Source organism: Eschrichtius robustus, chromosome 4 (genome assembly GCF_028021215.1).
Source record: "Eschrichtius robustus isolate mEscRob2 chromosome 4, mEscRob2.pri, whole genome shotgun sequence".
NCBI lineage: Eukaryota > Metazoa > Chordata > Mammalia > Artiodactyla > Eschrichtiidae > Eschrichtius > Eschrichtius robustus.
This window is the reverse complement of record NC_090827.1, coordinates 123068640-123082574: the sequence shown is the minus strand read 5'-3', so window position 1 is coordinate 123082574 and position 13935 is coordinate 123068640. Positions and strand designations below refer to the sequence as shown.

Below are 13935 nucleotides of genomic sequence, written 5' to 3'. Positions count from 1 at the left end.
TCAGTGAGGTAGTGATTATTTTTATCCCCACTTTAAGATGAGGAAACTGAACAATAGAGAGATTAAAGGCAAGTAGCTGAGATTCAAACTCAGGTCACTTTAATTTTAAAACACATGTTTCTACTTTAATATGTGGTTAAGTACATAGATTCTGGTGGTAAACTGACTAGGTTCAAATCCTGGCTTATGCCAGATACTATTTTTTGGCCTTGGGCAAGTTTTGTGACTTCTCTGTCTGTTTCTCCATCTGTAAAATGGGGATATTAACAGTACCTACCTCATGGGGTTTTTGTAAAGTTTAAATATAGAAATTGATGTATGTGGAGTGCTTGTGTTTAGAACAGGGCTTGGTATAAAAAGGAGTTTGCTATTATTAGTAGTATTAGTATTATTACTACTATCACTATTATCATTATTTAGCAAAGCTTTGGAAAGCTCCACTGGTTATCCTACTTTCTTCCTTCTGTTCCCTGCTTCTTAATCCCCTTTGAGAATTACCATTCTAGATTTTTGTTCCCACCTTATATTTATCTATTTTTGGACTAACATTTCACCAACATGGAGGGTAACTGTAGGAGTACCATTGTCTTCAACCCAGCTGTATATCTCTGCTTCCCAGAACTTCCCTGCTGGTCACTTTTATATTCATAGTTTATTATTTAAACTCCTACTTTATATTTATGTGGGTGCACAGCAATGATCTGCAATATAGGAATAAGCTGCCTAGGGGGAGGCAGTCATTATTACTGGCACTGCTTCTTGCTACATGACTTTGCTGATCATTTCTTCCAGTTAATTCTTTAAAGTTGATGGTTTACTGTGGTTTAATTTTGGATACAACATGCTAAATTTTTTCCCTGCAAAAATCATGACACAACCAAGAAAGCACAGTAGCAAACTGTTCTTAGCATAGATCTGTCTATTGGTCATCAGCCTTTTTAAAACCAGATACTGTTTGAGAAGGGCCTGATTGGCTAGTGGAGTCATAGCAAAGTGTGCACAGTTCTTTTTCATGTGGGCTAAAGAGAACTAAGCAATTCATTCTCAGTTTTAGTGCTTAAAGTGGAATGGAACAGAATGACTTGTAGGCAAGTTGGAATCTGTTTCATTTACCATCCCCCTCAAATTTATATTTTTCTTTTAAGAATTTATTACATAAAGCAGAAGGATAAATGATCCCACTTCCTTATTTGTCCATTTGATACAATACATAGACTTCAAGTGCTGGTTTTGATTGCGGTCAATTTGAAGTTAGGGTGTTAATCCCCATGAGGATAGTGGGATTTTTTTTTTTTTTTTTCCTAATGATTTATGATGTTAATGTGTTTTTTTCTTCTGAAGTAACTTAAAATAATACTTTAAAAGTTTTAGTCTGAAAATTTCTTCTTTTTTTGTCTTTTTTTCCCCCCAGTCTACATTTGAATTTGCCAGTTTAGCCATGTAGATTGAAAAGTGATAATTAAGAGACAGCGATAGGAAAGGTTACAAAATTTGAGAGTCCTTGATTAGGGCACATTTTTATGTAAAGTCAAAGCTAAGATTTTGATTGTTCCCATGTGCTTCAATTATCATCAAACCAATCTTAAATTATCTTATACTTCTGAAGGTTCCAAATAAATTTAGATTTCCAGATACAGCAGATTGGAACATAGTAATGTACCATCTTTTCTGCCTATTGGACTTGTATTGTGGATCTGCTAGGCATCAAGTGCCATATTAAACATGTTCTTGCCACCAGCTTCTACAAAACTGATGTCTTTAATCAAGTCATGAATATAAATTTGATCAATGCTATTCTGTATGGATTAGGATCTAAGGATTTATGCATAAAAGTTATATATAAGAAGATATATCCTCACATATGCAGAGTCATGTTGGAGACATCCATGGGTTTCCTCATTTTCACACTTAGATTGCTAGGTTAGGTCAAAGCTAAATTCTAATTCCATATAGTTTTATGGAATAATCAGCCTTCTCTCTTTCCTAATCAGTTTCCAATTATTTAGCCCTTTTCCCCTAAAATCCATGGAGTAGAGTTAAGCACTATCTTCCCTCTAATTTCATAGCTTATTTGAAGGAGCTTTGTAGGGAATGGAGCAAGATGACAGAGTACCAAGCATGAAAAAGACTGGGTTCTTGAATCTTATTTGCCTCCTGCTAAATTATTTGGGGGATGCTGCAGTCATTATTATTCAAGAGTAAAGTGACACTGGAAAACAATGTATTTTTTCAAGGTAATCATTCAGATTTATTTTAAAAAGGAGAGGAGAGTTCTTCTTTGATTTTATAAGAACAAAGGCAACAGTCAGGCATTTCTTTGGCTAATTCATGCAATCCTAGAGTAAAATTTAAGCCCAGGTTACTTTGATAGGATTTAAAGGAGTAAAACATACGTGAATACAATGATATTAGATCTGTGTAATTCTGAATAATAAAATAAAGATTAAGATGATAATATTGGTCCCTCAAGTACTGGTATTTAAACTTTAAAAATCAATCAAGAGAGAAGATTAAGTGGTTTTTCTTTGGTACTAAAAATGTAAAGCTAAGACCAAATTGTTCTATTTTCACAGATTTAAGATACAAAGAATGATAAAGACATTAAAATGGCTATTAAATTCTCTTCAGTTTGTAAAGAATTTCCTATGAAGTACACTTAGAAGAAATCCCTGAGTACATTAACTACTCTATTAGTATCTTCCTTCATAAACAAAAAGGAACAATTTAAAGTACTTAGCAAAAGCAGTATCTATGTATAAGACTCCCTCCAGAGTGCTTGTAAATTAGGCCACCAAATATTTAACAGGAGAAACAATACAGTCACAAAATTAAAATATGATATTTGAACACATTAACCATTCAAATCAAAAAACCAATTTCTTATGGTGTCTCTGTTTTGTTTTAGCCACTCGATATTGTTTTTCACTGTTTCCAGCACTTGCTGCCTAGGTTTTTCTCCTGCTCCAGCTTCTGGATATCTTTTGAAAAAGCTCTCCATCTATAAAAGAGAAGGAAATAATTAAGAAAGTAATTTTAAGCCCAATTATTCTTCAAGGATTTTCTTTACACTCTGGATTTATTTTCTTCTTCCCTGGACATTCAGTATCACTGAATAACATTGAGATACATTTTCTAGTGCATGATTTAGATTGAGCCCATCTCTCAGATTAGCAATCATTACCCATGGCTTTTGGACACCTGGCAGCATGTCACGCAAAAAAGGCCCTGATGTATTGGGGAAGGAGAGCAGCACACTGGTGGCTGGCATGCTCTTTCTGCTTCCTCAGGTTTCTCAATTTTCTGCACATTCCCCAAGGTGTTCCCTGGAAAATCTGGTCTGTGGAATGATGGCTTTGCTTAGCCTTTCATTCCAGGAGTCTGGAGTATTTTAATACGCGTTCAGTTCATTTATTGAGGGCTCATCAAAAAATCTCTGTTAAACTTGGTTCATTTTCCCTCTTCCCTCCAAAACCCTCCCCCAAACTCCACCATAGTAGTATTTGCTATTTATAAAAATAAGAATTATTTTGTTTCTTAATACAGAGGAATGTAACATTTCAGTATCTAATACAGGTACTGAAAATTCATACAATCTCTATTTGTGCAACATTAATGAACATTCCCTACCCCCCTGGGAATTGAGATATTTGAAATCTGAAAGATTTGGGCTTAGTTTTGAAATTCCAAAACTATGAATTCAGAAAGGAATCAAATCTTGACCAGCTTATCCCAGGATTACATTTACCTGGAAAGGGGAGACATATTGTTCATGCTTTGGTAAACCAAATGGTCTCATGGAGCCTTCTAATCCTCCCAAGGCCTCACGTTTCTCAACTTTTAAACTTTATTTCTTGGTTGTTTGAATTTTTTTCAGTTTAGAAAAAACTAGGTGTACATTTAATTATATGTAAGAATTATTTCTTTTTTCTTGTCTTCTGGGATCTGAATAGAGAAAATATCACTTCTCCTTGAAAAAAAATTAATTCTGTTCCTTCCTTGACAAGTATAGAGGAATTTATCTTCATACCTGCCAGAGTTGTAGTTCAGTGTTGAATGGCTCTGCTATAGTGACAATCCGGCCAAGGTTTCTGTTATTGAGTGTATATCTGAAGAGAAATTTAGGGGAGGAAAAGGGTATATAAGCGCCCAGAACTTTAAATATTTTCTCTAAATGGAGACATATCCTTTTTATTTTGGGAGTTTTTTAAAAAGTAATTTTCAAAGTACAGAAAGTACAAAACACAGTAAGTAAACATATTTAATTTAAAATCCATTCAGGAGAAATTCTCAGCAAATTCTACACTTCTTTTTGTAGACATATCCACACCACTTACTCAGAGATGGTAGACTGCTTGTTACATTCCCCAAATCTGTTCTCCTTTTTTCCTGCACACATGAGAACCACAGTCAAATGACATTTCTCAGCCTTCCTCATAGCTAGGTGCAGACAGGTGACCCAGTTCTCATCAGTGGAATATGAAGAAAAGTGATATGTTCGGGGCTTCCCTGGTGGCGCAGTAGTTAAGAATCCACCTGCCAATGCAGGGGACACGGGTACGAGCCCTGGTCCGGGAAGATCCCACATGCTGCAGAGCAACTAAGCCCGTGCGCCACAACTACTGAGCCTGTGCTCTAGAGACCGTGAGCCACAACTACTGAAGCCTGTGTGCCTAGAACCCGTGCTCCGCAACAAGGGAAGCCACCTCAATGAGAAGCCCGCACACCACAACAAAGAGTAGCCCCGCTCGCCACAACGAGAGAAAGCCCACACACAGCAACGAAGACCCAATGCAGCCAAAAATAATAAATAAGTAAATTAATTAATTAAAAAAAAAAGTGATATGTTCAACTTCCACCTCCTTGCTTAAGTAAAGGGAAATTGCTTGCCTTGGACTTTTTTTTTTTCCCTCCCCTTCTTCCAGACTTCAACCACACAGATAGAATAAGGTCAGACTACCCTAACAACTTGGAATGCTCACTTCAGGAGACCAACCTGAGTGAGAAATAATTATTTATGTCCTTTAAGCTGCTGCGTTTCTGTGTTTCTGTTACAGCAGAATAGCTCTATCACCTTTGTCCTAACTAATACTCTGTGTGTCTCCCTGCAGGTACAGGAATTTGAATATAGGCTATTTATTCTGCTTTCAAAAAGCTTTATTAGCTGCTTGCATATTTGGGGTTATGATCTATATCAGCCTGCTAAGCAAAGACACTTGAAGCTGAGTGCAAAGATAGCACTTTAGAGATAATATTCTATTCCTATCTCTTTTGCATTTTCTCTCTTAAAGAGCAAGAATCAGAAATTTCCTTATAGACCAAAATACAAATCATTGTAATAGAGGTAAAAATTTCATCCGAATTAATCACAGTATAAGAAAAATAATCACAAGAATTATGTATAAACCTTGAACTGTTGGAATGTTGGGGAAAGATAAAGGAAAATATATCAATATATAAAGAGGTAAACAAATATTAGGAGAAATTTTACATTTAAAATTTATCACATAAGAGAAACAGAAATCGTGAAATAAAACGTAATAAAGTTTGTCACATACACATTACAAAATTTTATACTAAAGAAAAACTGCCATAAAATTAAAAGTAAAAATTTATTATTTTGTTTTAAAAAGGGCAAATATTTTCACTATAAAAAGAACCCTTACAGATTGGTAATAGGGAGAAATATGCCAACATGAAATTAGCGAAGGAATGAATCAGCAGTTTTCAAAAGAAACGTAAAGAGAAAATGTACTAATGGAGACAGATGAAATGTTCTAATAATTATCCACAGTTTCAGTATACTAGGTCCAGTGTTCACTCTTACCACAGACACCATTGAATTTAAATCCATTATGTCTTTCATCTTTCTTCTCTTGGAAATCTAAGGCAAGCAGTTTCCCTTTACTTAATGTCATCAGCCATTATCCAAAATGTAAGAATCTCAGTCATCTATGATCAACACTGTCCTTATAATGTGTGTAACTCCTTGCCTCTGACTTAGCTGTCTAGAGCTGCCCGACCTCTCAAACCCGCCACCTGGCCTTCTGGAACTGCCCCTTTACAGGGAATACTACTTATTTGGAGAATGTTTATTTTCCCACATCCTCCATAGCACCAGGTCAGAAAGGGAATTGGTGTGGTCATGCTCCCCATTGTGGATTCCAAACCATTATTCCTCCACTCTCTCTTTAAGAACCTCTGTTCCTTCAGGTTATTCCCCTTCATCTCATTTATGATACACTTTGGCACCTGACTCCTATCATCCTTTCTACTTCAGGCCATGATTTCAAGGTCCACATGGATGAAGATATAACAGCTTAGCGCCTTAGTTTCTTGACCTCCTCATTTCCAATGGTATTTTCTCCACTCTACTCCAGCCAATTCCCATCATCATACCTTGTGATTATCCATAGGTACTCTGACTCTAAAATTATTAATTTATGCATGCTCCATGACATAATTTACCATTCACTTTCCACTATGACCATTCTTTGACTTTATCTGGATTTCTGACCCATTGACCATCCCTACCCCTACTTTCTTCTGGATCATCAGCTCTTCCTTTGCTTTCACTTGTTTCCTTATATAGTTTAGATTCCATGGTCTACCATTTTCAGTAACATTTTTGCCTAAGCCCTAAGCTCCCTTATATTTCAATAATTTGAGTCTGGCAAAACTCCAGCTTTGGGTGAAATTAACTGCTCATTTCCTTTGTTTGTACCACGTGGACACATTCTGTCAAGGCAGGTCACCCAACTTTCCCCATATTGTTTCACTATAAATTCATGGCTGTCAGTCTTAAATGGGCCCTTCACATTGACAATCCTGCATTATCCTGGTCAACTCATTCTCTTCCTCTTTGAATTGCCTTTTGCAAATGTTTTCACTCTCTTAAAACCTCCAAACACTCTCCCTCTTCCCTTCCTCCTCAGATGATCTTGTCATCTAATTCACAGAGAAAATACATAGTAACCTCTACATCTTTTAGCTTACAAACATATAAATATACCTGTTTTCCTTCTATCATCTGTGCTTTGGTTCCTATTTCTCCCTCACTTTCTCAAAAACATTAATTTTTAAAAAATCTTTTTCCTGTCTTACATATTAAATCTCTCACTCTTCACTGGATCTGTCTCATCAGCTTTTAAGTATATTAAACATATTAAAATATCTTCCATATAAAAAAAGGGAAAATCCTCTCCCTTGATCTAGCATCGCTCTCTTAATATCTTCTCTCACCTCCCCATTCATAGACAAACTTTTCAAGAGGCTTCTCTACATTTTTTGCTTCCATTGTCTTACTACTGACTGATATATTGATTTGCTTCCATTTGAGTTTTGCCCCCACCACTCCAGTGAGAAACTCTTTCTGAGTTACCAATAAGTTTAATGAGCATTTTTTTTCTTTGATTTATTCAAACCTTAAGCAGCATTTGGCAAGGGACTCTTTAACTTCCTTGAAACAATCTCCGCTTTAACATCTCAAAGGAGACTCAAAAGGCAGATAGATATATATAGATAAATAAAGATATAGATATAGATAGGTAGATATATCTGAGCTCATGGTTCTTCTGCAAACCTTATCTTTTCTGGAAATCTAGACATTTTATTCTTGTCACCTCACTTGCCTCCCATTTCTAATCTGCCAAATTCTAAATGTTGTTCTTATCTTTTCATCTTCACCATTACATCCATAGTATAGTCTCTCACTATCTTTTCCTGGGACTACTCCAATAGCTCTATAATTGCTTTCCCCAAATTTGTTCTGGCCTGTGCTTTACTTTACCACCAGAGCTAGCTTTTCAAAGTAAAATTGATCATTTTACTTTCTTACTTAAAACCCTGTAGTGACCTTATCATTGCTCTTAGAACAAAAGCCCAAATCTTAATGTGACCCTGAAAAACTTAGCCCTTATCTTTCCTCTTTTCTGATAGTAGGCCTTCAGCCAGGAAAGCTTTGCCTCCTGTTCATATAATTCACTCCTGTCCTTCCTTCAGAATTCAGCTCAATCATCACTCCCTTAGGAAAGCCCTTAACCTGCAACTTCTCTTGACTTGGTCAGTTTCCCCATTACACTCTTTCAGTGTGCCCTGAACCTCTTCTATTTGTAGTTATTACAGTTTTAACTGTACTACATGTATTTGTGTGATTCTTTACTTAATATTGATCTTCATTATTAGACTCTAAGCTCCATGAGAACAGAGAACCAGATCTGTTTCTCCTTGTATACTGTTGTACCTTGAGTACCAAGCACTGTGCCTAGCACATAGTAGATGCTCCACAATATTTACAGGATGAAAGAATTATAATTTAAAATGAGATATCAGTTTTCATGTACTCAATTAGCAAGAATATTTTTAAATGACAGCACTGAGTATTGGCAAGGGTTGGAAAAATAGGCAAAGTTAATAGTAAATTTTGTTGTGGATGACAGTTTTGCAGCATTCATCAGAAACTCTAAAAATGAACACAGCAATATTACTTCTACTGTTATTTTTATCCCAAGGAAATTCTCAAGGATGTTCAAAGAGAACAGAGGTTCAGTTTCAAAGATGTTCATCAATACATCATTTATACCGTGGGAAGTCTGGAACAATTTTATTATCCAACAGATGGAGATTGGCTAAGTAAACTAAGATGTATCTACACATTGAAATATGACTGAGAATTTAAAATAACATCGAAGAAGCATACTTAAAGACATGAAAAGATATCCACAATATAGGATAATGTAAGAAAAAGCAGGTTATAAAACAATGTCTAATATAATTCCATTTCTGTAAATAAATGAACAGCCATAGAAAAATGACTAAAGGAAAAACAGCAGTGTGACAACAGAGGTTATTTTTAGGTGGTGGGATTATGGGTGATTTTTGTATCCTTATTTTTGCTTATCTGCATTTTGTGCAAAACAATACACACCTACTTTATAATAAGAAAATTGAGATTTTAAAAAAGGAAATCACACTAAGTTCCTGTAATGATATTTTACAGATTCAAAGAAAGTCTGTTATTACAGGTAAGAAAACAGTTTTTCCAGTGACTTTCTATAATTTCTATAATATTCCTCTTCTGTTTTGTTCTTTGTGACTAAAAATTGAAGAATATATTTAGAAACTAGCAATGAATAGATTGAATAAAAACTGCAACTACCTGTGTATCAGAAATATAAAAACAAAATATGTTCATTCCAAGAAACCATCATATGAAGTGTACCATTTAAGGGGAAATATGCTGTATATTAATCATATTGATTACTTTTAAAACTAAAATAAGGATTTAATTATATCTTAAATATTTTGAAAAATAATTATGTAAAAATAATCTTCTTGGATTTAATATTTACGTAAGTACTATTATGTTATCCAGAAGAAATTGTTTTGATGCACTTAAAACTTTTAGTTAAGTGCTTATTAAATTATTTTGTTTATGAGGTACTGTTTAAATGACTTCAGTCATGTCCCATTGACTTAATTTTTCATTCATAGTCATAAATTTAAATCAAACTTCATCACACCACACTATATTGGCATATTGAGTTCATTCAACTTCATAGTTTCATGTAAGAGTTTAGTGGAATAAACAAAAGCAAATAATAATTTCTGAAGTATCTTTGGAACTTTGTGGTTAAGTCTCAAACTGGAAAGCACATTAGTGGTGGGGCCATCAGCTGTCATAAAAATCACATAACAAAAGCTTTATAAAAAAGCAGCTTATTTATTTTAAGGTGACAATAAATTGTTCAGAAAGGCAATAAAACCACACATTCTGAAGTCTGGAAAACATTTAAGAGTTTGAAAATATTTGGCTAACGCTTGGCTCATTTCTGTTTAATTTGTCTTATCCAATTTTAATGGGGAAATTATATTTTTTTCAAACTAACCATAATTAATATTGGGCTTTTTCGTATCTGACATGTGGATATTATATAATTTTATGTTTTAGGCTATTTGAAATGATATGTCATGAGAATTAGATCATTAGACTATGAAGAAATATTAAAAGCCTTGGGAGAGGGTTTTGGAACTAGCACTGCAAATAGTTCATCAATTTGTTCTTCCTGAAAATTTCAACATTAGGTCTAATAGATTTATTTTAAGGCCAACTGTTTATGACTTTATGGCAATGTAACACCTGTTCTTTTTCCTATTTCTTAATTCTTAAGAGGTATAACAGTGAACTAATTTTTAAAAATGAAATATGCATTATTTGAAATAACTCACATGACAGCAATTCAAATAAGCCTTGAGAAATATTCTGTTTAATAAACAATAAGGAAGTGCCCACTTCATTATGCAAAATAGAATATTATTTACTTATATTTTCACAATAATTTAATAGTAAGCATTGTTCTTCATCTACATAGGTTTCTTACAGCATGTACCAGAAAAAAAAGTTGCGTAGTCTTTTCGATTAAAACAAAATACACAGTACATGTCATTAGGCATATATCTTTCAAAATGGAAAGTACTACCTTGCATAATATGAACTATTACCTCCAGATAACATGTTCTCAATAGGTAGATTTATTAATTCTGAAACAAATAGTTTATTGAAACAATTATAAACAGATGAACAGAGCATCATATATACACCACACACACACATACACAAGCATGCCAATCAATCTTCATAGAAATGGATGAGCAGTTACATTCAATCGTTGCAAGAACACAAAAGGCAAAAATTTATCACAAGTAAGCAAAAGCAATGTAGGGTATCTTTGTTGAGAGCCAGAGATATAATTAGGATCTCAGAAGGATAAGAAATGCGAATAAACATAATGGCACACTGGTTAATTGTAGGGTAGAAGAGTATAGAAATAAAAGTTATCTTTGCAGTTAGTATTTCTGATAAGGTGGTCATTATGCACTAGGCAGTGCTGAAGGGAAGACAGGAGAAATTAGGAGGAGATGACAGAGGCCATTTCTTGGTATGGGGATTACAGATGGTATAGTTCTTTGGTCAGTGTTTACATATTTGTTTGGGACATATAATCTATATTTTATACTCTGTCAAAGAAGTATCTTTTTAATGGAAATAAGCATTAAATTTAGAGGATCAAGACCAAGAGTGGCAACATTTCTTCCATATGAGGCTGAAGAAATAAGAAATTTAAGAAAGCATCTCTTTAGCTCATTTGCTCATCTCTTGTCCTTGCTACTTATTTTAAAACTGCTATTGCCCGGGAAATATAGTTTGCTTTTAAGAAGCGAGGAATTGGGAGATTGGGATTGACATATATACACTATTGATGCTATGTATAAAATAGACAACTAATGAGAACATACTGTATAGCACAGGGAACTCTACTTAATGCACTGTGGTGACCTAAATGGAAAGGAAATCCAAAAAAAGAGGGGATATATGTATATGTGTAGCTGATTCACTTTGCTGTACAGTAGAAACTAATACAACATTGTAAAACAACTATACTCCAATAAAAATTAATTTAAAAAAAAAGAAATTTTCAAAATACCTAAAGTTTAATTATGTGGTTAAGGGTGGCAGAAGTTATCCATATGAACTCAGTAAGATGTAGGGCTCTAATGGGAACCCAGGTCCAGGAATTATCATTTCGTTTTCATTAAAAATTAATTGAGAACTAAATATGTGCCTGGCGTTGTGCTAGGTGCTAGCACAATAGGCAGAATTAACTTGTTTTAACCAAACTAAAAATAATGCTTAGTCATCTTTGCAGATTTCAAAATTCTATTGATCAGTTGGAAACACTACTTTCCAGAAAAGGAATTATGCTTAAAATTAACTAGTATATTGCTTCCCTGGAAGGAAAATACCATGATCCTTACCTCTGATAATATGCCATTTCAGATATTGTATAGATGTCAGAGAAAGCACAGAAAAGAGAAAAAGAAAGAACTTGTAGATGGTATCAGACAAAGAGAACAGTAAACCATTATCTGATCATCCCACCTGTTGACTAGATATTCCCAGTTGAGCTGTATCCAATTCCAGGCCATAGTCTTCCCATAGCTATTATATGAGATGTATCGAATGACTGTAAACACATCCTGAGTTTTAATAAGATTTGAGTCCTTGAGCAAATCCAGATATCTAAGAGAAGCCAAACAGAAACACAATTCAAAATGAACTTTTAGTGTTCACCCTTAGCTAAATTCCAATAGAACATCGCTTTCATTACAGTAATTCAATTCTTGAGTCACCAATTGACAAAGTCAATTAAGTAAGACAAATGATAAAACACAATTTAATATTTTCTAAAATATTTAACTGTTTTTAAAGAACAACCTATAATTTTGAGGACTAGTGAAATGTAAACTTTAGGAACATTTAAATTATTTTGGAGGTACTAAAAACAACCACAATTTCAACTATTAATTTAAAAAAGTAATTGTATTTATTTAATAGAAGCACTTCATCCACTTTACCTGGTTATTCCATTATACTAAAAAAAAAAAAACCCAGTAAATTAAAGGAAAGTACTTGTATTATTATTTTATACGGGATTAGAGTTAAGTCTTATTTGCTCTTCCCTAGATTGTAAAAAACAACTTTCTAATGTAACCTGTATGGTTGGATTAGTTGGCTATAATTATGGTGTAATGCAAATAAGTGCAAGATAAATTAAGTGACCAAATGAATAGATTTTTATTAAATTTATGCCTTGGCTGTACCCAGAAGGAATATCTGAACATGCTCTGGTAAACTTCCAGAAACTGCACTGGTGTGGTGGGCTCCTGAATTTTGTACAATTTATCTCTTATCCTCTAGTTCACAAGAGTCTTAGTGAAACATCTAAGTACTTGCTAATTTTCTCATCATATACAATTAGCACAATGCCATCAAAGTAATGAATCAATATAATGTTTTGTGGAATGTCAAGATGATCAAGTTCTTGATAGACTATCTTAGGGCAGAGAGAAGGAGAATTCACATATAGCCCTAAGGTGAGATGGTGAAAGTGTATTGTTAGCCCTGCTAAGTAAAAGCAAACTGCTTCTGGTAGTCCTTACAGATTGGTTATTGCATTGTAATTTACTATTTATATTCTGCCTCTCCCAGGAACCTATAAGTTTCTCAAGGATAGATTTCATTCTTGTTCATTTTTATTCCCACAATCTATATACCTGTACATATAAAGGACATCTTAAGTATTGTTTAAATGAATGAAGTAAATAACTCAGAAACTATAACTAAGCAAAAAATAAAAAAGGCAGAAGCTAGTTGATTTGGGACATAGATGTGGAGTGGGAGAACATTCATAGATGGGCTTCAAGCAGTCTTTGTACCTTCTGAGTGGAATGTAAATACCTTTTGGGTGTGTGTCTATGCATGTTGTGGCAGACACTCCTCTGCTGACAGAGACCAGTTTTGTTCTGGGCTTGGGTCAAAGTATCCTTGATCCTAGGGAAGGTAAACTACTACCCCATCCTCAGAGTATCATGATTGGCCCAAATCAGTCAAAGGAATTCAAGTTCATCCTAGTCAGCAAATGATCAAATAGTAGATCCAGAGTATAACCCAGAATGATCAAGGGTACCTAGTTCTGGATTATGAGGGGAAGTGGAGATAACTGACCTCTTACATAAAAGACAGAGCCTTGTGAGGAGGAGCTCTTTTGCTCCTGTCCTTCTTCCATTGAACGTATTTGTGTGAAGGCAAAATGCTTGGAGCTCTGGAAGTCATAAGACAGCCAACATGTAGAGGATGGCAGAAAAGAAAGGGAAAGAGCCTAGGTCTTGGATGAAAATGTTGAACCACTGTACACAACTGGAAACTACCTACCTCCAGAATTTTTTATATGAGATTACGTCTTTATTTTTTAAGCAACTCTTACAGGGATATTTTGCTTCTTGCCAGGAAAATAATTATTTAATAGATTTTCTTGGAAACATATCATCCATAATTAGCATTTTAAAGAGACTGTGACATATAAATTATCAAGTACCATT

General features: G+C 34.3%; 1 protein-coding gene across 1 annotated transcript in view; it reads right to left on the bottom strand.

Moving 5' to 3' along the window:
* Positions 1-2240: 2240 nt before the first annotated feature.
* Positions 2241-13935, bottom strand: part of ENPEP (glutamyl aminopeptidase) — a 105451-nt gene continuing 93756 nt past the window's right edge. The window contains exons 18-20 of the mRNA XM_068543309.1: positions 11936-12076; positions 4028-4106; positions 2241-2998 (exon numbers count right to left, since the gene is read on the bottom strand). Of these exons, the coding sequence (XP_068399410.1) occupies positions 2852-2998; positions 4028-4106; positions 11936-12076 (367 nt within the window). The 3' untranslated portion in view covers positions 2241-2851. The remainder of the gene's footprint in view (positions 2999-4027; positions 4107-11935; positions 12077-13935) is intronic.